The sequence below is a fragment of the Bos taurus genome, chromosome 3 (assembly GCF_002263795.3).
Source record: "Bos taurus isolate L1 Dominette 01449 registration number 42190680 breed Hereford chromosome 3, ARS-UCD2.0, whole genome shotgun sequence".
NCBI lineage: Eukaryota > Metazoa > Chordata > Mammalia > Artiodactyla > Bovidae > Bos > Bos taurus.
In genome coordinates, this window is record NC_037330.1 from 9906092 (window position 1) to 9932175 (window position 26084).

Sequence of the window (26084 nt, forward strand, 5' to 3'; positions counted from 1 at the left end):
GAGACCTTGGGCCGGGCCAGAGAGTCTATGCTAACAAAGTGACACGGTGAGTGCCTATTTTTAGACCCTGAGGATTTTGGGGGCCTTCCATATCGATTTGAGCGGCTAAAGTCAGTTATGCAAATGCTGCCTATATGATACTCAAATGACCCCCAACAAACACCCTGGATACCATGGCCTGGTTGAACCACCCTGGTTGGCAGTATTTATGTGTTGCCGCACATTGCTGCTGGGAGAATGCAGTACTCCACTCAGAGGGCATCACTGGAGCCCCTGCCTGGCTCCTCCTGGACTCTGTCCCGTGTGCCTGTATTCTTTGCAGGCTGTGATGTGTGTCCTTTCACTGCAGTAAACCACAGTGGAGAGGATGACAGCTTTTCTGTGAGTCCCTCTAGCAAATCATCAGAGTGGTCCTGCCTGTGCGTGCACTAAATTGCTTCAGTCATGTCTGACTCTTTGTGACCCCATGGGCTGTAGCCCACCAGGCTGCTCTGTTGATGGGATTCTCCAGGCAAGAATAGTGGAGTGGGTTACCATGCCCTCCTGCAGGGGATCTTCCCCACCCAGGGACCAAACCAGAGTCTCTTATGTCTCCTGCATTGGCAGGTGGGTTCTTCACACCAAGGAAGCCCAAGAGTGGTCTTAGGACATCCCCCCCACCCCCAATACAGGTAGAACAGAGAGAACAAGGGCTATAGGGGAGGGGAATGATAGAGGTGAGGAAGGAGATGGAGAAAGGGACTGGGTTTTTCAGAGCCTTCTCGGTCAAGCTCAAGGTCAAGAATGACATAGTTCTGCCTGTGGGATTGATTCCAGTGTGGTTACTTTATTTCTGTTCCATGGCCCTAGGTTGCATCCAGCCCTGGATATCACCAAATGTACCTACAGAAAACACGTCAATCAGTGAATTTGCAAGGCGTGGGGTTGGGGGGCCCCAAGGGCACATAAAACCTATTGGAGACAAGCAGTGTCGCCTGTCCAGATGGCCGCACCCACTATTTCTCATACGGCCTGCCCTGGGTTTGAAGCAGAGTCGCTGCTCAGTATATATTGGTAAAGAAGAAACAGTGGTATGTTTATTAAAAAGCTTGGGTGGGGGGGAATCCCAGAACTGTTTTCTGTACTGAATCCCACATAATGAAAACTCAGAGGTGACATCACCAATCTGTTTCATGATCACATATCCATGGTGACAGAATAAGTAAAGGGAGAAAATAGGGTCAGGGAGTGGTTGAAGCGATTTAAGCAATTTGTTGGCACAAAGGACTCAGTTATCAAGGTTGCAAGTAAGTCATCAACTTCAGGTGTGGACGTGCACCAAAGTGTTTCTTACATTTCTGCTTGCTTGGACAAGCATGCCGCCTTCTCAAGAGTATGCCTGGAATCCATAATAGCCAGAGAAAAATGTTAAAGTAATGGATGAAGTGCTTATGTAACACATTTCTAAATCAACGAGGGACTATATTTTTGATGGTGCAGGAGGCTTGAGGCAGAAGCCTGTTAGAGGTGATGACTGTGCTGGCGGCCCAACACTCCCAAGTCAGAACCATGCTGCCAAGGCCTGGGGCAGCAATGGGCTGGGGGGGCACGTGATCTCAGAGCCCCACTGACAGCCTCGTGAGCCAAGTGCCTCGGTTCTGGGGAACATAGGATGCTGTTATGTAATTCGTAATCACAGCATAGTCTCTTCTTTCTGTTCCTGACAGGGAAGGCAGTTTATATTAGACAAACCCAAGTTTGAGCCTTGTTCTGGCTATGTGGCTTTGGGTGTGTTACTTAAACTCCTGGGCCTCAATTTACTCATCTGTGCACTGGTCATTTATAAGAAAACCTTGTTCATACGGTTGTTTTGAAGACTGGATGAGATGAAGCCTATAAAGTAATTTTCACAGCTCCTGGCAAGCATCAAGAGCTCAAATAACAACACAACCAGAAAGGATGTTAAGGTTTTTAATAAATCCTCAGACATAAGACATTTTTGAGGGCTCAATGCCAGTCACATATGCCTCAAGGTTGTCATGATGAGTGAGGACATCCCCATGCTCTGAGTTAGACAACAGTGGATGCAACAGAAGAGCCCTAAGGAATCAGCTTTACTATTTTGGCCTTTGATGCTTTGGCTGCATTTTAAACAGCAGCCTGTAACTCAGGTGCTATTGGCTTCAGTGTCAGATACAAGGTTGTTCTTTGGCTTCCTAAGAGGATGAAGAGGCTGTGCTAAGATGGCCCCCAAGGTCAAATTCTGATGATCGAGATAGATCCCTGTGTGACTGGAGCCAGGGGGAGGTCTTGGCAGGTGTGCTGTGTGGTGGAAGGAGCCTGAGTCTGGAGTTACTACTTGGGTTTGATCCCAGCTCCTTTTCTACAAGTGTGCGAAGCTTCTTTAATGCAAGTATGATGTGTTGGGCAAGTTAGTGGTCTCTACATCTCAGTTTCTACATCTGTTCAAAGGGGAAAATACCTGGCTTGCAGAGTGACTATAAGGATAAACTGGTAACGGTGGAGGGTAAAATACCTTCTATATGGTAGGTGCTTCATAAATGATGATACAAGCAAGCATAGTCACAGCAAAGCGTGAAATGCATTAGTGGTAACTGATACTGTTTTGTGACAAAGCGATCCTGTGAGACCAGATTATTTTCTTTTTTAGAAAGAATGGCAAGATACAGACAACAGGTTTGATGTGAAGATTGGCAGTTCATTCTGGGAAATGGCTTATGGTTTGGATCAAATCCCTGCCCTGGGAAAACCTGATCTAGGGGATCATGAGGGGCAGGCGGAGAGGGTGTGCATGAGGACCAGATTTCCTAGCTGTCCCATGGGATGTTATGAATGTCTCTAAGGGTGATGACGAAGCACAGCTCCAAGGGAAGCGAGGGTAGCTGCAGTGAGTACACAGGATGTAAGCCTGTCTCTGCAGTGGGAGGTAATGGAAACTGCAGCCCAGAGAGCAAGCAGACCCCGGTCCAGGTGTGCTCAGGTGAAGTAGAGGTGGGAGAACCAGGCTGGGGAGGAAAGGTCTCAGAGAAGGGCTCCTGTCCTGACTCCAGCTACTTCTGCTTCAGAACAATTTCCTGGGAGAGGAACCCAAGAGGTGAAGAGGAACCCAAGAGGCGAAGAGGAACCCAAGTGAGGTGGGGGCAAGTTTTCCACATGGAAAAGCCTCCATTCAGCAGGGAACTCAGATCTGCCAGAGAATAAATACGAGTGAAACTTAAAAAACATGAGGGTGGAAGCCGACATTAAAGCGACGCCCACCAGCAACTCATTGAGAATAAAGCCCTCCTGAGTGTAGCAAGTTAAGAGTGTCTATCACCCTCTTGGAAACCTAGCCTGGGAAGACGAGGGACTGGGGCCGGGTACCAAACATTGCTTGAAGAAGTAATGGTGTGTGGTGGCATCTGATTGGCCCACTCTCCATCAAGATGTGTGAATCTACAGGAGAAACCCCCGTGTATGTCCCCACCTCACCTCCCATAGGAAGTGAAAGCCTGTGCCTGCTGCTTGTCAGTCTGATGCAGTGGTTCTCAACTGCGCCAACTCTGTCCTCCCAGGGGGCATTTGATAATGTCTGAGGACACTTTCTGTTGTCACATTTTTTGTGGAGGGGGGGTGGGTGGAGATGCTTCCGGCATCTAATAGGTAAATGTCAGGAAAGGAAAGTGAAGTCGCTCAGTCGTGTCCAACTCTTTGCGACCCCATGGACTGTAGCATACGAGGCTCCTTCATCCATGGGATCTTCCAGGCAAGGGTACTGGAGTGGGTTGCCATTTCCATCTTCAGAGGATCTTCCCGACCCAGGGATCAAACCTGGGTCTCCCATATTGCAGGCAGACGCTTTACCATCTGAGCCACCAGGGAGGCCCAGGTAAATGTCAGGGCTCTTGCTAATTTTCTCACAGAGCACAGCAAAGAGCTGCCCAGCCCTGAGTGTCAGCAGTGCTGGAGTTGGGCAAGCCTGGTCTGACTGACATGGAGATTCTGTCAAAGGAGGTTGCTTGTTCGTCTCACCTGTTATCACACTGTGGGGGAGGATGGGGAAGGGTCACGGCTAGCCTGCGATCCCTCACTGGTGGCCATACACAGAAGAGGGGGTGGTGGGAAGGCAAAAAACTGGGGGGTGGGAATGAGCCCAAAGGGAGACTCAGGCTCACCTCCCAAGGTAGACAGAAGGAGAAGGGCAGAGTTTTTCATCTCAAGTCAACCCTTAGTTATTTAAAAACTGATTTCCTTAAGCACATAATTATATGTTTATTTCCTTGTGGAACTCTTGAGGCAGAGGAGACCCGCTTAAATTATGGGGATGGAGGCTGCACACAGGGCTTTAATGGCGTTAGAAAAATTTTCTCTCCTTTGAAGGAGGCTTGGGAGGAAGGGAGGGGCAGGTTCTTTGCTTGCAGTGCAGAGGATCTGGGGGGATGGGGTAAGATAGGAATGGAGGGGCAGAAAGAATGAACAGTGGTTGTGTGACCTCCATAGGCTGGAACTCCAGAGTGCAGCTTCAAGCCTCCCTGCTTTCCTCCAATCCCGGTAATCGGAGGGAACAGATCCAGGAAGTGGGCTGTTCACACCATTCCTTTCCCACTGCCTTCATGCACACACACACTCAATACACCCCTTTGGAAGGAGGCCCTGGTTTGCATCAGGAAATAGAATGGGCCATGCTGTTGGGGGAGGGCAGGGAAGAGGAGACTCTGATGGGAGGAGGGTAAGGGCTTCAGTGCTTCTTGTCATCCATTTTTCACTCTTCTGTTTTGGCCTGAATGCTTGGAATTGTGGTTTCTTCTCTTTGAGAGATGCCCTCACCTGAGTAAGCTGGGTGGGGACCAAGGGAACAGAATGAAGAAACTGATTACCTAGATTTGACACACAGAGGAAAAAGCGGGGGGTGAGGGGGATGGCTAGGGCACTTTACAGCTTTTCTCTCACTTAGGAGTGAGATTGGCAAGACTCTGGCAAATATTCCTTTTGTCTAAGAGTTGGATTGATGTTTTTGAACTGTGGGTTGGAGAAGACTCTTAAGAGTCCCTTGGACAGCAAGGAGATCAAACCAGTCAATCCTAAAGGAAATCAGTCCTGAATATTCATTGGAAGTACTGATGCTGAAGTTGAAACTCCAATATTTTGGCCACCTGATGTGAAGAACTGACTCATTAGAAAAGACCCTGATGCTGGGAAAGAGTGAAGGCAGGAGGAGAAGGGGACGACAGAGGATGAGATGGTTGGATGGGATCACCAGCTCAATGGACATGAATTTGAGTAAGCTCCGGGAGTTGGTGATGGACAGGGAGGCCTGGCATGCTGCAGTCCATGGGGTCACAAAGAGTTAGACATGACTGAGCAACTGAACTGGCGAATATTCCTTTTGTCTAAGAGTTGGAGGAGGGCAGAGTTGAGGGGGCAGCAGTGGAAGGAAGATGCAGTGAGGAGTGGGTGGCCTGGGGCTAGTGGTGGCTAGGCTACAAAGAATGGGCTCTATGGAGGAACCCTCTCCTCTTCTATGTCCCACTGGATGGAATGTGTGTCTGTCATAATACCTGTTCTCTGTGGTTGGACTCTGTTGAACCCACCTCCTTGAGGCTGTGAATTACATGTTCTACAGCTGGAGAGTCCCAGCTTCTAACAAAGCCTGGCCCACAGGCACGGAGTACACATTTCATGATGAATCCTTACCTGATCTAGCTTGGTCAGCCTGGTCTGCACATCCCAGAAGAGAAGACAGGAACTCAGACTGGAGTTAAAGCAAAAAATGTTCACCTGCCTAGTCCATCCCACTCATCCTGTCTCTTGAAGCTGCAGGCGTGGTGGTGGTGGTGCTGGCAGGGTGGGATTCAATGCAGGAAGTAAAGGTAACATCTCAGAAACATGGCCAAGGTTCATAGCCCTGAATGTCTTCATTTAACCATCTAATGTCCTCTGTCCAGAGAGGCTGGGTTCCGGCACTCCTCAGCCTCAGACTGTGGGGCAGCATAATGGATTGGAGGTCACAGGTGAGCCGAGCAGCCTAAGGCTGGGGAGAGGCGCCCAGACCCAGGGAGACGGAGATGGTGATTCTCTGTGAACACAGCATGCAGGCCTTCACTGTCTCAACAGGGCTCAAGGGCTGACACACATGGGGCATGTGGGCAGGACTGAAGGGCTGTGTCCACAGGTGCCCTCCTGGCCTGCCAGCATCAGAGACCCTGGCTTGCCAGGGACTGGTTTCCTTTTCACCGACCAGTTCCCCAGAAGACACATCAAATATTTTCAGAGGGCAGATATATAAGAGTTTCAGCATCTTTAAAAGGCTGAAAATGCCTGCTATAGTCCTGGCCCACACTTCTACTTTCCAGAAGTGTGACCTTGGAGCTTTCTGAGCTTTGGCCACCTCATCCAAAGAACAGGGATGGTTTCTGCTTTTCCTTTGTGCTGTGCTGTGCTTACTCGCTCAGTCGTATCCGACTCTTTGCGACCCCGTGGACTGTAGCCCCCCAGGCTCTTCTGTCCATGGGGATTCTCCAGGCAAGAATACCAGAGTAGGTTGCCATGCCCTCCGGAGGGGATCTTCCCAAACCAGGTACTGAACCCAGGTCTCCCACACTGCAGGCAGATTCTTTACCGGCTGAGCTACCCGGGAAGCCAGCTGTTTGTTTATTACAGGGCTACTGAGAAGCTCAACCCACTCCAGTGTTCTTGCCTGGAGAATCCCAGGGACGGGGGAGCCTGGTGGGCTTCCGACTATGGGGTCGCACAGAGTCGGACATGACTGAAGAGACTTAGCAGCAGCAGCAGCAACTGAGAAGCTCAAAAAAGTTGATGTGTGGGAGCACTCTGTAAACTGTAAAGTGCTATGCAATGCGAGCTGTTAAGTTATTTATTCAAGGCAGCAGCAGAGGGACCCCCCACATCAGTGCAGCTCCAGCCATTCCTCCTACCAGGTCCTGCCTGCAGGGAAGGGCTCCTTCAGTCTCTTGAGCCAGCTGGGTACTGGAGAGCTTAGCACTCTTAGCCCACTTCTGCGTCTCTGGCCCCATCTAACGCACAGATCAGGGCCGCGGGGGCCCTGCAGAAGGGTACGGAGGCCCCTTATTTCGTTCGCTGGTAGAACTGGAAGACCGCCTTCTCTTGCTCATAGGTCTCGATGGAGCCGGGTCGAAGGCGCCGGATCTCAGCGATGGCGTCTCCGGCAGCCAGGCCCCGCTCCTTCACCAGGTAACAGGCCAGCATGGTGCCAGTGCGGCCAAAGCCCAGGGCACAGTGCACCGCCACCGCCTGCGAAGGGGGAGCTGGGTGGGGTGGAGCTCGACACATTCCCAACACTCTCCCGCCCCTCATTTGTGAAATACAACCAAGTTTTAAAGATGTAGGGCATTGAAGAGTGAAAATATCTGGTTAAGAATTTATTTTATATTGCTTATATATTGAAAGAATATTTTGGACTTACTGGGTTAAATTATACTATTAAGACGAATTTCTCCTGCTTCTGTTTACCTTTTTAAAAGAGGCTCCATCACATTTGGACAGAATCTTGCTCTGGAGTCTGCTCAATAGCCCTTGACTTCAACCCCCATCTCTCCCTTTCTTTCCAGAGAAAGTCTGTCCACCCTTTCTCCTTCTCAACTCAGAAGAACTTAGCTGGTTCTTTGTTGCCTCTCCTCAAACCCAATTCTCCCGCTGGGCCCTCTTTTTACTCCTCCCTCTTACAGCTTTGGCTTTGTGTACTGGTGTAATGGTTACAATGGTCTTCTGGCCTCACCATCTTCCTCCAATCTTTCTCCTGGAACCCAGTTAAATTAATCCTGGCCCTGACGTCCGCAGCTCCGAGTGTCCCCGCTGACTCCTCCCAAGCCCCTCCCTCCCCGCACTGACGCCGCCCTCTGACCTCTCCCCTGGCGTTGGCCTCGTCGACGATCTTCACGAAGCGGTCGATCTGCTCTGGGCCCGGCGGGCAGAAGTCTGGGATGCGCAGTCGGTGCAGGGTGAGGCCGGGGCAGCTGTCGCTGTGCGGGGGCCCGCGCTCCGTCAGTGACACCAGATGCCGTACACCTTGGTCCAGCAGGAACTGGTAGTGGGCGGGGAGCCGGGGCAGCGCCAGCCCCGCCAGCCGGCGGGGCAGCACCCACGAGAAGTTGGGGGGCTGCACGCCCATGGCTGAAAGAGGGCACAGGACAGCAAGTCACCGGCGGTGAAGCCGGTCGGTCCCGCTCCGCCCACCCGCCTTCAGGCCGGGTAACCCTCCACCTACCAGGCAGTGGCGCCTCCTGGGACCACGTGGTCTCTGGGACAGATCCTGGGCGACGTTCTGCGCCGCCGCGGGGGATTGGCCAAGCCGCCTGGGGGGCGGGGCTAGAATGCCGAACTCCTGGCTCTGAGTGACCGCGAGGAGCTATACGGCCCCAAGCAGGACACTCGTTGATTGGTTGGATTGTCAGTAATGGGCGGGATTACTGCAGCGGTGCGCAGGGAGATTGGTGGGCCGCAGAAACAGCTAAGAAGGAAAACCTAGAAGGAATTCAGTAATTGTTTTCTGTGGATGAAGCAACCCCGGGTCGAGCTCTGCTGCTCCCTGGCGGTCTTTGGGAGTTATTGCACCACTGGCCATCTGCCCCTGCCCCCAAGAGCCTGGCTCTCATAATTTTCGTCACAGTGGATGCCCAAGAGTTTAAGAGATGGTAAATCTACATCATCCTTAAGGAAGGAATTCCCTCTACAGTGACTCTGACAAGTCATTATCAGTGACTTTTAGAACTTGTCCAGTAAGGGAGAATCACTGTTGTACAGGGGACTCTTCTCATTTTTCCGCTGCTGGAATTATTAAAAACAAACACACAACCGTGTTGCCGCCATCTGGTGCCCTGAAATCTTACCCGGGGTAGTAATTATATAACAACAACAACAAAGACAACAACTTAAAAGGATTAACAAATTGAACATTTACTATGTGTCAGGTATTATCCTAAGTACTTTACATGTATTAACTGATATAATTGCCACAATAATCTTATGTGGTAGGTAATCTAATTAACTCTGTTTTACAGATGAGAACACTAAAGCTCTGGAGAGGTTCAGGAACTTGACCAAGAGGTAACTGATGGAAGGGGATTTGAAGCCTAGCACTTCAGCTCCGGAATCTTTAACAAAACAGTATTGTATTCTAAAGTTCAACAGAAGGTTACTGCTTCTTTACATAACCATCCTCATGCCCCTCAGCTGGGTTAAACAGTTGCAGGATTTCTTTATTTTATTTAATTTATTTATTTATTTTCAACAGTTGCAGGATTTCTTAATTTCTCTTCATGTTTCCTAAGTCCCAGGTTCTGTGAGTCACCCTTCCCTGGAGAGGCTAGAGTTTATATGTGTCATTCATAGAAGGTGGGGAAGTAGATTTGAACACAGTGTCTTAACTGTGATCTCAATGTTTCATATCCTCCTTTGAACAATGTGCTTCTAGTAATCAGACTAATTGTAATTATGAAAATAGTTAACTGTTATTGAATTTGCCTACAAACCAGGCCCCGGGCCAGGTGCTTTCTGGAAGAGCCGCATGAGGAAGGTAATTTTATATCCCTTCTGCACATGAGGCTTAAAGAAGTTGGTTAACTTACCTAAGCACACACAGCTAGTAAGTAGCTGGGCTGGTTGAGCCAAGATCTGTCTCATTCCAAGCCCAGGGAACCATGAAGACATACACCCCTCCCTGTCCCTATCTACTCTCACCCACACACTTGGTTCCAGCAAAATGAAAAGGAAATTTTCTTCGTCCGAAGATCAAAGCCTGCTCTGACCCTGTGGAAAGCGCACTTAACCATTTATCCTGGCAACTGAAGCATTGCCTCCACCTACTCTCCTCAGGTTCCAGGAGCTTCCAGATCTACCCTTTCCCTTTCTTCTGAACAATCACAGCCCTAATTAAGTCCTTCCTGTCTGCACTCCCATTTCCTGCACAACTCGCCCCGGCTCTTTCTAGCCCATCCCAGTGTGTTCCCACTATGCCTCTCGGCCACGTTACCCCGTCTCTCCTCCCAGCAACTTCAGTCAACCCCTAGCTCAGCATTTCTGATTGCACTCCCTCAGTGACAAGAGGCACTTGCTCCTATCAGATTGAACTTTTCTTAGTTCCTTTTCCTTGCTGTCCTTTCTTCTCTCCCTCACTCATTAGAGAAAAATTTTCCACATCTCTCCCCACCTCCTTATGCCCATTCCTTGCCTCCTTGAGAGCCAGGGCAAAGCCCATCTTTTCCAGAGAGAAGACATTTCTAGGGGAGACAGAGATTCCTATGGGGTCTCTGCAGGGGTTGAAGTGCATCCATTAACCCCTTTTGGGCTTCCTTTGTAGAAATTCCTCCTCCGTCTCTATTGCTCTGCCTCTCGCTTTTAACAGACCCTGCTTGAGTCTCTGCCTTGGTCTATGTCCCCTTGTCAAGAATACTGTTTAATTTTCTGTCTTGGGCCCGGGGCCTCACACTGAAAGAAAAACTCCTTTATGGTGGTTTCTTGGCTAGGATTCTTGCAACTAAAACAATGTCCGCTTCCTACACGTAGGCTCCAGCCCCAGGCAATACTGAGCTTCTTTTCTTTACTCTTCTGTAAAGTGTTACCTGACCTTCAGGAAAATTTAATCTCTATCCCCATCTCATTTTATATAAATATGTACTCCTGGTAGAGCAGTTAGTTTATTGAATTAGGGTTATCGGTTTGTGTCATTCCATCTTTGAATTTCATACATCTAATATAGAGCCTCATACACGGTGCTCAAAAATGTTAAATGAATGAAAAAATATGTATATGCAAGACTGTGAAAGTACATTTCTGGGAGTGTAGGCAAGTCTCCGGGGCTATGTGACAATGGATGTTTGTATCTTTTTTTTTTCACCAGCAAAATGAGTTTATTCAGGAATAGTAAAGAGTTGCAATTTGAGACAAGCAGACAAGCCACAAGGGCTTCCCCAGTGGCTCAGCATTAAAGAATCTGCAGTGCAGGAGATGTGAGTTCAATCCTTGGGTTGGGATGATCCCCTGGAGAAGGAAATGGCAACCTACTCCTGTATTTTTGCCTGGGAAATTCCATGGACAGAGGAGCCTGGTGGACTGTAGTCCATGGGGTCGCAACAACAAGCACAAAAGAAGTCAGTAGGGGAAAGGTAAGCTTGGATTGGAAGCACCAGCACAGACTTAGGAGGACAGGGTCTTCCTTCCGTTTTGTTCACTGTCTGTTGTGAAAAGCTGGAAATAGCATTCTTTGAAAGTCCAATATAATGGTTTTAGGGCTCTCTACCTCCCACTTCCCCAGCTGATAAGAATGTTTTGACTTTGTCCTCTTTGATGGCGAAGCCTCAGTTCCCTGATGGCTTGATTCCAGCGGCAATTGGAGCTGAAGCCAGAGTCAGAGAATTCCTTCCTCCAAGTGAGTCCCTGTGTCTTACCAAGGCAGAAGGTTGCTTGGATTTGTGTTCCTGTGGCCCTTAGACTGCAGCCAGAGCTCCCAGTGTCTTAAGTGTTCTGATCTTTTGTCTTAACACAGTTCAGACGTGGGACCCTATGATGTGGAAACTGAGTTTAAGAAGGGATGGTGTGGTAGCCAGCCTTAAAGATACTCCCCCCTAGGGAACCACCTCATGTCTTGTGTAATCCTTTCCCACATTGTTAGGGCTGGTTTGTGCCATCAACAGGATTTTGTGGAAATGATGGTATGTGACTTCCTGAATGGAAGAGAGAAGGCAAACCTAAGTGGACATTTGCAGTGACTGCAAATCGATCAGTCGTGACTGACTCTTTGTGACCCTATGGACTGTAGCCCACCAGTCTCTTCTGTCCGTGGAATTCTCCAGGCAAGAATACTACAGTGGGTAGCCATTCCTTTCTTGAGGGTATCTTCCCTACCCAGGGATGGAACCCATGTCTCCTGCACTGCAGGCAGATCTTTACTGTCAGAGCCACCAGGGAAGCCCTTTATGACTTTACCTATCTATGTGACTTCTTAGGTAAAGTCATAAAGGACATTATGGTTTTTAACTTGCTCTTTTGTGGGAGAAGCCAGCTGCTGTGTTGTGAGGAGTCTCATGAGAGATCCATGCGGGAGGCTTTGTATCAACCTCGTGGAAGGGGACTGGCTATTTTGGAAGTGGATCTTCTGGCTCCATCAAGACCTTAGACTACCTGCCCAACATCTTGATAATAGCCTCATGGATCCCTGAGCCAGAATCACCCAGTTAAGCCTCCCTTGAATTTCTCATGCATAGAAACTCTGAGATAATAAATACTTAATATTTTAAGCCATCAAATTTTGGGATAATTTCTTATGTGGCAATAGGAAACCAGTACAGATGGGAATATTCAAATAAAAGGAAAGAAGAGAAATAATTTTTCTTTTCTACTATGCATAATAGCATGTGGGATCTTAGTTCCCAGACCAGGGATCTAACCCATGCCCTCTCCACCATCCCCTCCCCCAGCAGTAGAAGCATAGAATTTTAACCACTGGATCATCAAGGAAGTCCTGAGAAATAATTGCTAATAATCTTAAGAAGTGAAATAAAATCAAGTTTATTTTTCAAAGAAAGAGTTATACTCTAAACAACTGCGGTCTAAGTGTGTGTGTGTGTGTTTGTGTGTGTGTGTGTGTGTGTGTGTTTGGGGGATGGATTGTTGTGATAGGTCCATGCACATTTTCTACATTTGGAGAACCGTACTGTATGTAGGAACCAAACAGAATAGTTTGGGTGTGAGTTTGTAAATATGGTATTGGAGGTATGTGGGTTTTATGTGGTGTTCATATAGTTATGGATGATATACAAATAATTTAATAACTGGCCCTGGCACAGGAAGCAAGGAATTGGAATGGACTCCCTATCAACCATCACCGGTGCTATAAATGAATGGTGATGCTATCCTGCCGTCTATTGGGTACACATTGGTATTGAGTGTACAGGCTCTGACGTGATCTGGGGTGTGGCCAGATTACCTTGGACATTTTAATATAGGTCTTTCCACAAGATGGCACTGATAGCTTTTCCCTGTTTCTTTCTCTCTCTCTCCCACTCCTTCTTCCTCTGTCTTTTTTGTATTTTGATTTTTATACTGTTACAGAACATACCGTGACAGATAGGTCACAACTTACTAGTTGATTTCATATACTTTCTGACAATTCTATCACCTTCATGGCACTTAAAATTCTGTTTTTCTTTTAGACCATTCCAGGAGCACACTTGAGACCATGTTGGGATATTAGGGGGAGGTCTTATACCGGAAGCTATGATTAGGTGGGGTTAGAGATAAAGAGGGAATTGGGGACTGGGCTTTAGTTTTTGCAAAGCTGTTCAGTACTCTCAAGTGAGAGCAGAATCAGAGAAGAGGGAGTGCTCAGTAAGAGACACCTTTGAGATGAGAATAGTTTTGGTAAACTATCTTACTTCCAGGATTCATGCTCTATAAACTGCTTTCCCGTGGATCCAGAGGGAAGAAATTACTGAAAATCTTGGCATTGTACTTTTCACAGCATAAGTGTAAAAATCAGAAAGAACCTCAGAGATCTTCTGGTTTAACCTCACTATTTCTAGGTGAGGAAACTCAGCTCATTGAGTCATTCAGTTGGTCCAGACTAGGACTCAATCCCCTGTAACTAAGAAGTAGAAACTAACCCAATAAAAACTGGGCAGGGGACTTGGACACTTCTTAAAAGACTATATAGAAAAGGCCAATACTTACCTGAAAAGGGTCCCTACATCAGTAGTCATCAGAGAAGTGCAAATCATAACCACAGTAATATACCCACTCAGTTCAGGTCAGTTCAGTCGCTCAGTCGTGTCCGACTCTTTGCGACCCCATGAATCACAGCACGCCAGGCCTCCCTGTCCATCACCAACTCCCGGAGTCACTCAAACCCATGTTCATTGAGTCAGTGATGCCATCCAACCATCTCATCCTCTGTCGTCCCCTTCTCCTCCTGCCCTCAATGTTTCCCTGCAGCAGGGTCTTTTCCAATGAATCAGCTCTTCTCATCAGGCGGCCAAAGTATTGGAGTTTCAGCATGGCTAAAATTAAAATGACTGATAATGCCAAATATTGGCAAAGAAAAGGGACTGTTGGAGCTCTCATACACTGGTGGTAGGAGTGTAAAATTGTACAACTATTTTGGAAAACTTTTCTACAGTTGCTTATAAAGTTAAATATACACCTCCCTGTGATCCAGTAATTCTGTTCCTAAGAATTACTCAAGAGAACAAAATCATTTGTCTACTAATACACTTGTAGAAGAATGTTCTTAGAAGCTTTATTCATAATAATCAAAAAATGTCAGGAAAACCAATATTCACCAACAGGAAAGCATCCATAAACAAACTGTGATACACATCCATAAAATAGAATATTATTTAGCAGTAAAAGGAAATAACTACTGATAAAAGTAACAAGTAACAAGATAAAAGTAACACTGGATGAATCTCAAAAGCATTAAGCTGAGCAAAAGGAGTCAGACACAACAAGAATGTAAGTATGATCTTCTGTGTGTGAAGTTTAAGGCCTGGCAAAGTAAATCTGTGGTGATAGAAATCAGAATAATGGTTGCCTCTGTGTGGGAAGGACAATAAGCTAGAAAGGGAATGAGAAAATTTTCAGCAGTGATGGAATCATTATCTTTTTTTCTTTTTAAAAAATGAAATACAGTTGATTTACAGTGTTTCAGATATACAGCAAATGATGCAGATATATATATATTTCATATATATATTTTCAGTTTTATATATATATATATATATATTTATATGTATATGGGCTTCCCTGGTGGCTCAGACAGCAACGAATCTGCCTGCAATGCAGGAAACCTGTGTTTGTTCTCTGGGTCAGGAAGATCCCCTGGAGAAGGAAATGGCAACCCATTCCAGTATCCTTGCCTGGAAAATCCCATGGGCAGAGGAGCCTGGTGAACTACAGCCTGTGGGGTCACAAAGAGTCACATGACTGAGAGACTGACATGCACACACACACAGGTGAATATAAATAAATATATATGAAATCCTCATACTATCAAACATCACTGGGTCACTAAACTATGTGACCTGGCCCAAATTACTTTAAATTTCTAAGTCTCCATTTCAGATGTCTATAATGATATAGATTATTAAGGATTATTGATAGGGTCAAATAAGGTAGAAATATGTTAAAACCTGGCAAAATGCTGGCACACAATTGGTGTTCACAAGCGGAAGTTGCTGCTGCCATCACCATCATCATAACATGATTTAGAGACCGATGGGAGTATCTCTAATGTCTCTAATGTGAAGTGTGGTCATAGGATGCTGTGGTTAGTGGAATTCTAAGATGGGCCCAAATGAACTATACACTTTGATGAGGGGATATCACTCCTATGATTTTGTCACAAAACATGGCAAAAGGGGGCCACTCAGCAAGGTGGCTCTGGGAGCTGATTCCCCGTTGACAGCTACTAAGAAAGCAGAGGCTTCCATCTTACAACTTCAAGGAAGTGAACTCTGCCAAACGGATGAGCTTAGAGGACTCGGGCCTCCATTGTGAGGTACAGCCTGGCTGTCTTCATTTCAGCCCGATGAGACCCTGAGCGGAGGATCCGGCTAACCTGTAGTTGGACTTCTGATCTCAGAACTGTGAGTTAACAAATGGGTATTTTTTTTAGCCACTAAGCTTGTGGCAATTGATCATACAGTAATAGAAAACTAATACAGATGCCTTATTTACTTGTTTTATTTTTAATATGCTGGTTGCAATACTAGACTTTTGAGATTTCTAAAGTGTGGTCTTATTTCTTGTCTCTTTTCCCCTTTAAGTCTCCCAGTCTTTAAAACTCTAGATCACGTGGGTCCATTTTCCAGGGCAGATGTGACAAATACAATGAATCAGTGGAGCATAGGAATTATCATTGTCTCATTCCCACTAGGCACCTCCCCACCTTCCTGGCTCATCCTCTGACCACTTGTAGACTAGCGCTTCTCAAAGTGTTGTGCACAGCTGAGCAGTATCACATGGCCTGGGAGCTTGTGAAAAATGCAGGATCTTAGGCCCCCTCCCAGACCTGTGGGATCCCAGGTGGCTTATATGCACACCTCTGCCTGAGAAGGAAGCCCTGTTGAGAGACCTTTCATCCCGCAGCTCTGTCTTCCCTTCTGTGGGACAGTTATCAGTAGCGCCTAAAACAGCCTGGTCATAAGAGGTGGTTCCTGACATCTCCAGGTGTCTTTGGATGAGCAGGGCAGTGGGCACAGGAGCCCACAATTAGCACAGGGAAAAAGGCCTCAAGAGACATGACTGGCCTGGATAAATGCCTGAGGTCAGTTCCAGACACTTAGTGTCCCCGGTTGGAACAATCTGTTGCTTTCTCCACTGGTTAGGGAGCTATCCAAAAAAAAATGTTTAGATGTGTATTGTGAATTTCCTGTTTTTGTTCCAGGAAGGGCTTGGCTCCTTGATTTCCTTTCTGGAGAAATTCTTGAAACATCACTTTCTACTGTTTCCGCCTTTAAAGTATGTTCCAAGCAGGACTGAAATTGCCTGATTTATCATCCTTAAGTGTCCCAGCCTCCTTGCCATTTGGGGAAGAGGAGAAGAACCCATTGGACCACCTCAACATCCCCTTATCCCTCCAGTGGGACTTCCTCCCATCCACATCCCATCCTTCTGGAATCCCCTTAGGAACCATCACCCCCATGGCCTCCACTATTTCTGCCTGTTCACACTTTCCCTCTATGAAGCTAGGGTGCTTCTTTGCAGAACACAGCCTTGACATTCCCAGCTCTTCAGTAACTCCTATTGCCTTCAAGAAGAAAAAAAAAAAAAAAATCCCGACATTTGTAGACTGCCATAAAAATCCCTCTGGAATGAGGCCTTTGCTTCTCTCTTTAGCCTCATCTTACCTCATTTCTTGGAGTCAATGCGAGTCTCCAACACGCGATGCAGAGCAGAGCCCTCTCTTGTACCTCTGCACACGCTGTTCCCTTCACCTGTCCTGTTCTTACCTGGACCCTGCATCAACTCCTCTCCTCCCTCAAGATTCAGTTTGGACCACACCACTCTCTCTAGGAAGCCTTCCCTGTGCCCTTACAATTATGTTTTGTATCCTTCTTCTTTAGCATCTCTATGAAAACATTTATTACATCACATATCAAAAATATTTGAAAGCATTTATAGCTTTATAATATAAATGTGTGCTGTGCTGTGCTAGGAGAAGGCAATGGCACCCCACTCCAGTACTCTTGCCTGGAAAATCCCAGGGGTGGAGAAGCCTGGTGGGCTGCAGTCCATGGGGTTGCTAAGAGTCGGACACGACCGAGCGGCTTCACTTTCACTTTTTCACTTTCATGCATTGGAGAAGGAAATGGCAACCCACTCCAGTGTTCCTGCCTGGAGAATCCCAGGGGCAGGAGAGCCTGGTGGGCTGACGTCTATGGGGTCACACAGAGTCAGACACGACTGAAGTGACTTAGCGGCGGCAGCAGCAGTGCTGTGCTAAGTTGTCTCCGTTGTGTCTGACTCTGCGACCTTTTGGACTGTAGCCCTCCAGGCCCCTCTGTCCATGGGACTCACCAGGCAAGAATACTGGAGTGGGTTGCCATGCCTTCCTCCAGAGTATCTTCCCGACCCAGGGATCAAACCCGTGTGTCTTAGGTCTCCTGCCTTGGCCGGCGGGTTCTTTTATCACTAGGACCACCTGGAAAGCCCTTATTATATAAGTACCATATCTTTATTTTAAAAGCACTAACATATAGGGACTTCCCTGGTGGTCCAGTGGTTAAGACTCTGTGTTTCCAATATAGTGAGTGCTAGTTCAATCCCTGGTTGGGGAACAAAGACCCCACATACCTTGTACCTTGTGGTGTGGCCAAGAAAATATATAAAACAAAAAGTTGAATACTAAAAGAAGCATTAACATATATACACACAAAAAGGAAAAAAATGATTACTTATTACCTATTTATATTAGTGTTCAAAGAGAAGACACACTATATTTTCCAAGTATGAAGGGAAGTGATACAAGAAATTAGAGGTTTACACACCTGTCAGAGGGGGTGTCCTAGGAAAGGTCCCTAGAGATCCTAGCCTGTGACATCTAAGTGAGAGGCTCTCAGACACCTCGCCTGGAAGCCACTCCACTATAAAGCTCAAGAACTTCTGGAAAATTCCCACCAGTTATCTCAGTCTGTGGCACTAATGTGGGGAAACTCAAGAGATTCACCTGTTTGCTGTTCTGAACTTCTTATCTGCTTTCCCATCTGCCTGTCTCTGGAAAAGAATGGCCTCTTCTCTCTTTCGGAAAGACTGTTCCCAGCATCTCCTCTGTGGTAGAATGGTCTTAATACTGAGAGGCATTGATGCTAAGTTTGCAACAGACAGTTCACCTAAAGATAACCGCACTTTGTTGCACCACTTTTGATATGTATTTGTGTGTGCGTGCGTGTATGTGTATATAAGTGAATAATACACATATAAAATCTCTCTCTAACGTGCAGTCTCTATCTTTATATCTATATACATTTCTCCCCTCTGGCTTCTTGAAGGTTTAATGAGCTTGTTTCTCTACTTTTTGGAGCAAGGATTCCCAGCACTGGTTTGATGACACCCTGGAGTGTCTTCATTTATCTCAGGGGGTGCCTTGAAATTCACAAAACAAGATTAATTTAAATTCATTTTCGTTTAAAAAAGTAAACAGACATTATATAGTAATTACAGGTACAAGTGTGTGTTTTGAAATCAAACTAATAAACGCTCTCCTTAGAGAGAAATTAAGAGGATGGGAATGGGATTGGAAGGGACTAGAAAGGTGGTTTAGTTAGAATTTTTCTACAACATCCCCTCTAATTATTTCCAGGTTTGTATTTCCCCCAAATTAATCCTGTTTCTCAAACTGGAAGGCAGGGACGTGGGGGCTGAAAGCTTCCTGTATGCAGGTCTATATATTCGATGTCTACCACAGGTCCTGACATCTTCAGGAAACAGATTTTAACCAACTGCATGTTGGGCAGGACATAGCGTTGGTGGCTGAGGAGGGTGCATGGCTCATGAGAGTTCCAGCTCTGTCTCTGTAGGATTGGAGGCTGAGAGGTATTTTGGGAGGTAAGGGTCTGGGTACCAATCCCATTCAAGTTCCAGGAGAGTGTAGATGCCCAGTCAATCAAGGATAAAAGAACCTAGGCTAAGATTCATTGGCCTTATATGACTTGCCAGAGGCTTCTGTAATGGCCTTTCTGTTAACAACTTGTGTAAATCATCAGACAAGTAGATCAACCTACATCATACGTGTATAAATGCAAGTGACTTGGTGCTGAAGGTACAATATTAAGGTCACGGATGCAGGAAGGAATTTTGATTTTGGCATGAGGCCGTTGTCTTTGAAGCGATAGTGCTGGTGGTGGGTTCAAATCGGATTCTGCCATTTAAAGCTGTCTAACCCTGAAGAAATTGCTTTACACCTCAGGACCCTCCTTTGTAAAGTCTAGATAATCATAACACCTACCTCATAGGCTTGTGAGGATTAAATGAGTTAATCCACGTAAAGTGCTTTGAACCACACAGGGCATAGCAAGATCAATAAACACTGGCTCTCATGATCATCATCGCAGTAGGTTCTACGTACTTCAGGACTAATTGGTCCTAGGTCTTTCAATCAGAGACCAACAGGGATACCTTTTCCTCTCTGCCCTCGGCTTGGAGTTCTTTAGTGACCCCATCTGGTCCCAAAGAATAGGCTCACGAATTCTTTCTGTGGCCCCATAGATTGGGTTAGGAAGGTTACTTGCAGCGCTAGGACTGGAAACTTAGGCAGAAGATTAATAGTATAACAAGCAAGTAAGCAAACAAACAGAACAGAAAACTACAACATGCAAATAAAAGTCTCAGTGAATCCTCTTGTTATACTTTGATAGGATATTCTGCTTCATGGGGGAAAAACAGTGCAAACATGTCTGGATTCTTAGAATCACAATTGGTAGCAAGGGAAGAATATGCCTTTAGTACAGATTTTATAGTCTCTCAGTCCTTGAAGGCAAGAAATCATTAATCAAGAACCAGTCTCAAAATGTGTTCGTCATTACCCACTACTGTTGATGAAAAATCCCAACCTCTTCTGGAGAAAATGATTGATGGAAAGACCTTAGAGGCCATTAAAACACAGTCCTAATTCTCTTTATTTTAGTGAAAAACTAAATATACCTATATCCCCAGATGAGAAAGACAGATCAAGTTTCATGTCTGATCTTAGCAAAAATTCAAATACTGGGTTTGAAATACCAATAATTCTGTTCAATTCTCTTCCTCTTATACAAATATGATATACATTATATTATTATTCTGATGTTCAAACAGTTATTTAGGATCAGAAAAATTTCATATTCATATGGAATTTATTTCTAAGATTGATTATAACCATAACAGAAATAGGATTAATGAATTATTCATATGAAATTCATGATACTCTAAAGACCATGTTTGGCCAGAAATATAGTTGATTCATAAGAATGTGGAAAGATGGTGGGAAGAAAGGTTTTTTACTGGTTGGCTTTGTTTTATAGTATTTTGGATCTTCAAGGATATAGTAGTCTTATCCTTTTTGATTCTTTTGTTTCCAGAACTCTGTGCTTCTTCAATTCAGTTAAGCAAATATATACTAGATATGCCTAGGTAAATGAAATATATTGGGCTATACACTTGAATAAAGATACAGAAAAAACCCCCACAAAACTTACATTTTACTGCTATAGACAATTATCGTAGCCGTGACCCCAGTGATTTATACCTACCAGTACTCACACCCTTATATATTCTTCTATTACATTGACATTGGCCTCATCCACGTGACTTACTTTGGCAAATGAATATAAACAATTGTGATGGAAGCAGAGATTTGATTAAGTACTTGCACGTTGAGGCTTGTCCTCCTAGAACCCTGAGATCACCATGCAGTGAAGAAGCTTGGAATTAAATACTGTATGATAGGAGAGGCTACTTGAATCCAGTCCCCGAGGGCAACCTCTGTTAGCTGAATTCAGTTGCATCAGTGAGCAAAGGCATGACCTGCAGAAGAAGAATCCAGTTAACTGATGGAATAATAATAATCATGAGGTTACTACATTTTGGATACATTTGCTACAGAGATGGAAAGCTGATATAAAAATTGATATCCAGAATTTGCACATTGCTGTAATAAAAGCCTAAATTATGTAGCATTGGCCTTGGGACTGAGTGTCTGGTGGGAGGTTATGGTGACTGCAAGCAGAATGCTGGTGGAGTCTGGAAGACCTGAGAGGAAGCTGCTGCTGGCAGTTGATAAAGGTCACCCGTAGTACTTAGTAGTGACCCAACTGACAATACTGTCACCACCGATAATCTGGAGGATAGAAAACGTACTTCATGAAGTTGTGGATTTGACTTAAGATTTCCATTTATAATGTTGAGGGTGGGGTCAATTAGATTTTTAAAATGTTATATATAACGGGATATGAGAAGAGAGGGATGAGCTAAAGAAAGAACTGCTATAATTATAAGCAGAATTTACAGCACATATAGAGGGCCCCACGATACACTGAGCTGGGAAATGAAGTTTCAAAATTTCACATTTCTAGTGTTTTCAACTGGCCAAAAGTTCTCAAAGTAAGAAATGACCAGAGGATACAGATCAAATCAAGAATGTGGCTGTAACACTTTGTGAAGACCACAGTAAGATTTTAAATGTTGCCTACTCTACTCTCTTAGACAGATAAAAGGACTTCTAAGAATCTTAAGGGCATTTTCCCCAAAGGACCTTGACATGCTGGCCAAAGTAGAGCCGAGTCTTAAAAATAATTGTTAGTATAGATTTTCTGTAATGAAATGGACTGTAACCTTGTACATGGGAAGCCCATGAAGTTTTTCAAGGAATTGGACCAGTTTAGACTAAATGGTTGGAGAAGGCAATGGCACCCCACTCCAGTACTCTTGCCTGGAAAATCCCATGGATGGAGGAGCTTGGTAGGCTGCAGTCCATGGGGTCGCTGGGAGTCAGACATGACTGAGTGACTTCCCTTTCACTTTTCACTTTCATGCATTGGAGAAGGAAATGGCAACCCACTCCAGTGTTCTTGCCTGGAGAATCCCAGGAACAGGGGAGCCTGGTGGGCTGCCGTCCATGGGGTCACACAGAGTTGGACACGACTAAAGTGACTTAGCAGAAGCAGCAGCAGACTAAATGGTGCAGGAAGGAAGCTGAGAAAATTACTCAGCTGCAAACAATGCTATTTCTTATTGAAAAGGAACACCATTTCAGAGGGCAGAGCTAACTACTTTCAGGGAATAGAACTAGGCTCTAGTAAAGAACCATTTCCCATAATCAGAGTAGGAGGCTCTACAACATTTGCCTGCCTGGATTTCAGAATTGCTATGGACCAGGTCATAGCAAACAGCCTCTTCCAACAACACAGGAGAAGACTCTACACATGTACATCACCAGATGGTCAACACTGAAATCAGATTGATTATATCCTTTGCAGCCAAAGATGGAGAAGCTCTATACAGTCATCAAAAACAAGACCAGGAGTGGATTGTGGCTCAGATCATGAATTCCTTATTGCCAAATTCAGTTAAATTGAAGAAAGTGGGGAAAACCACTAGACCATTCAGGCACGACCTAAATCAAATCCCTTATGACTATACAGTGGAAGTGAGAAATAGATTTAAGGGACTAGATCTGATAGATAGAGTGCCTGATGAACTATGGATGGAGGTTCATGACATTGTACAGGAGACAGGGAGCAAGACCATCCCCAAGAAAAAGAAATGCAAAAAAGCAAAATGGCTGTCTGAGGAGGCCTTACAAATAGCTATGAAAAGAAGAGAAGCAAAAAGCAAAGGAGAAAAGGAAAGATATACCCATTTGAATGCAGAGTTCCAAAGAATAGCAAGGAGAGATAAGAAAGCCTTCCTCAGCGATCAATGCAAAGAAATAGAGGAAAACAATAGAATGGGAAAGACTAGAGATCTCTTCAAGAAAATTAGAGATACCAAGGGAACATTTCATGCAAAGATGGACTCAGTAAAGAACAGAAATGGTATGGACCTAACAGAAGCAGAAGATATTAAGAAGAGGTGGCAAGAATACACAGAAGAACTGTACAAAAAAGATCTTCACGAGCCAGATAATCACAATGGTGTGATCACTCACCTAGAGCCAGACATCCTGGAATGTGAAGTCAAGTGGGCCTTAGGAAGCATCACTACGAACGAAGCTAGTGGAGGTGATGGAATTCCAGTTGAGCTATTTCAAATCCTGAAAGATGATGCTGTGAAAGTACTGCACTCAATATGCCAGCAAATTTGGAAAACTCAGCAGTGGCCACAGGACTGGAAAAGGTTAGTTTTCATTCCAATCCCAAAGAAAGGCAATGCCAAAGAATGCTCAAACTACCGCACAATTGTACTCATCTCACAAGCTAGTAAAGTAATGCTCAAAATTCTCCAAGCCAGGCTTCAGCAATACATGAACCGTGAACTTCCAGATGTTCAAGCTGGTTTTAGAAAAGGCAGAGGAACCAGTCATCAAATTGCCAACATCCACTGGATCATTGAAAAAGCAAGAGAGTTCCAGAAAAACATCTATTTCTGCTTTATTGACTATGCCAAAGCCTTTGACTGTGTGGATCACAATAAACTGTGGAAAATTCTGAAAGAGATGGGAATACCAGGCCACCTGACTTGCCTCTTGAGAAACCTGTATGCAGGTCAGGAAGCAACAGTTAGAACTGGACATGGAACAACAGACTGGTTCCAAATAGGAAAAGGAGTACGTCAAGGCTGTAGATTGTCACCCTGCTTATTTAACTTATATGCAGAGTACATCATGAGAAATGCTGGACTGGAAGAAGCACAAGCTGGAATCAAGGTTGCCGGGAGACATATCAATAACCTCAGATATGCAGACGACATCACCCTTATGGCAGAAAGTGAAGAGGACCTAAAGAGCCTCTTGATGAAAGTGAAAGAGGAGAGTGAAGAAGTTGGCTTAAAGCTCAGCATTCAGAAAACGAAGATCATGGCATCTGGTCCCATCACTTCATGGCAAATAGATGGGGAAATAGTCAAAACAGTGTCAGACTTTATTTCTGGGGCTCCAAAATCACTGCAGATGGTGATTGCAGCCATGAAATTAAAAGACGCTTGCTCCTTGAAAGGAAAGTTATGACCAACCTAGACAGCATATTAAAAAGCAGAGACATTACTTTGTCAACAAAGGTCCATCTAGTCAAGGCTATGGTTTTTCCAGTGGTCATGTATGGATGTGAGAGTCGGACTGTGAAGAAAGCTGAGTGCCGAAGAACTGATGCTTTTGAACTGTGGTGTTGGAGAAGACTCTTGAGAGTCCTTTGGGCTGCAAGGAGATCCAACCAGTCCATCCTAAAGGAGATTAGTCCTGGATATTCATTGGAGGGACTGATGTTGAAGCTGAAACTCCAATACTTTGGCCACCTGATGTGAAGAGCTGACTCATTTGAAAAGACTCTGATGCTGGGAAAGATTGAGGGCAGGAGGAGAAGGGGATGACAGAGGATGAGATGGTTGGATGGCATCACCGACACAATGGACGTGGTTTTGGGTGGATTCTGGGAGTTGGTGATAGACAGGGAGGCCTGGCGTGCTGCGGTCCGTGGGGTCGTAAAGAGTCGGACACGACTGAGCGACTGAACTGAACTGAATGGACCAGTGACTGCTGTGTGGCTCCCTGGTCTTCCCCCTTGTGAATGGGAGTGCCTATTGGGTATTCCATTCTCAGATGCATGCTGGGTATGTGTGGAGAAGATGAGTTATTTTTTCAGTCCGTGGGTCTCTGAATGATGTGAAGCCACACCTGAGAAGCTTCACGAGGGATTGCACCTGAGAAGCCTTAAGCACATCTAGACCTGAGCCAGATCAGGAGATCCAGGACCTATGGTTTGATGACATGATTGGAGATCTTGATAGTTGAGGGAGGAGTAGTCAATTTTTCAAATAAGAGAAATGTGAATCGGTAGGGCCAAGGGGAAGACTATGGTTCCTCATTATAGTAATAGGCCCCAATAAATTGTGCCCTATGGTATCCATGCCCCTGGGTACACAATGACTTTATACTCAGCCATAAGACTTACTTTGATCAGTGGAACATCATCACATGTGATGCAAGTAGAGGCTTAAAAGTGCTTTTACACTGGTCTTTGTCTTCTTGGAAGCTGCCCTGAGATCACCATGCTGTGAAGAAATCTAGTGAAGGACCATGTGGAGAGATTAGCCCAGTCACTTAAAACTGTCCCAGTTTAACCCTGAACCCAACCAACCCATCAGCTAAATGTGGCTTCATGAGTGAGCCCAGGCCAATAAAGAATGGCCCTAATACTCACAGAATCATGAGATATAGTAAATAATTGTTTTAAGCCATTAATTTTGGGATGGCTTATTATGTAGCAGTAGATGACAAATATAGGTGTTTATTACTAAGATTCCAGCTATTTCTAGTAAATTATAGCAAAGGAGGATGCAGTACCTTGGGTTACATGGATTTCTGAAAGTCATCGATACTATCTCCATACCTTTGTGTACAAGTTGAAGAACTAACGATGGAGAGAAGATAATGTATTATAGGTATGTGACACATTATCTCCACAGCTGTATATAAAGATGCTGAATAATAGATGAAGTCCTTGATGAACGTGTGGCAGAATGGAGGAATGAGAATGGGAACAGGGAGATCTGGTGCAATTATAATTCTAAAACTTAACTTTGGGCAAGTTATTTAGCATCTCAAAATATTTGTTTCTGTACCTGTGAAATAAGAGTTACGTTGTATATTTTATGTGATTACCATAAGGGTTAACAGAGATAATACGTATAAAAATATGCTGTGCAATGCCTGGCACATGGCCCGTGTTCTTCTGGAGTTGAGTTGGCTCTCTTCACTATGTAACATTTCACTGAGGAATCCACTTGGACCTTGGCCATGGGATAGTGGAGCAACAATTTCAGGATTAGGAAAGCTGGGGAAACTGGGTCCATGATAGCAGGGATAGGGAGCTATAAGCCAACTCCAGGGATAGGTCAGGCTTTCTGAGCTGATTTGTCTTCAGGGGTCTTTTGTATGTGCTTTC

General features: G+C 45.3%; 1 protein-coding gene and 1 long non-coding RNA gene across 3 annotated transcripts in view; one reads left to right on the plus strand and one right to left on the minus strand.

Annotated features, from left to right (window-relative positions):
• Nucleotides 1-6839: 6839 nt before the first annotated feature.
• DUSP23 (dual specificity phosphatase 23) lies at nt 6840-8248 on the minus strand. Its single transcript, NM_001082609.2, is given in 3 exon segments — nt 6840-7251; nt 7862-8130; nt 8225-8248. Coding segments are annotated over 2 exon segments (453 nt in total). The 5' UTR covers nt 8129-8130; nt 8225-8248; the 3' UTR covers nt 6840-7065.
• Nucleotides 7874-26084, plus strand: part of LOC132344823 (uncharacterized) — a 35012-nt gene continuing 16801 nt past the window's right edge. Inside the window, exons 1-2 of one of the 2 annotated variants that reach the window (XR_009493835.1) lie at nt 7874-7958; nt 9018-9063. This is a non-coding gene — a long non-coding RNA (uncharacterized lncRNA). Of the gene's footprint in view, nt 7959-9017; nt 10850-26084 lie in introns of those variants that run through there. The other variant, XR_009493834.1, reaches the window with a different exon arrangement.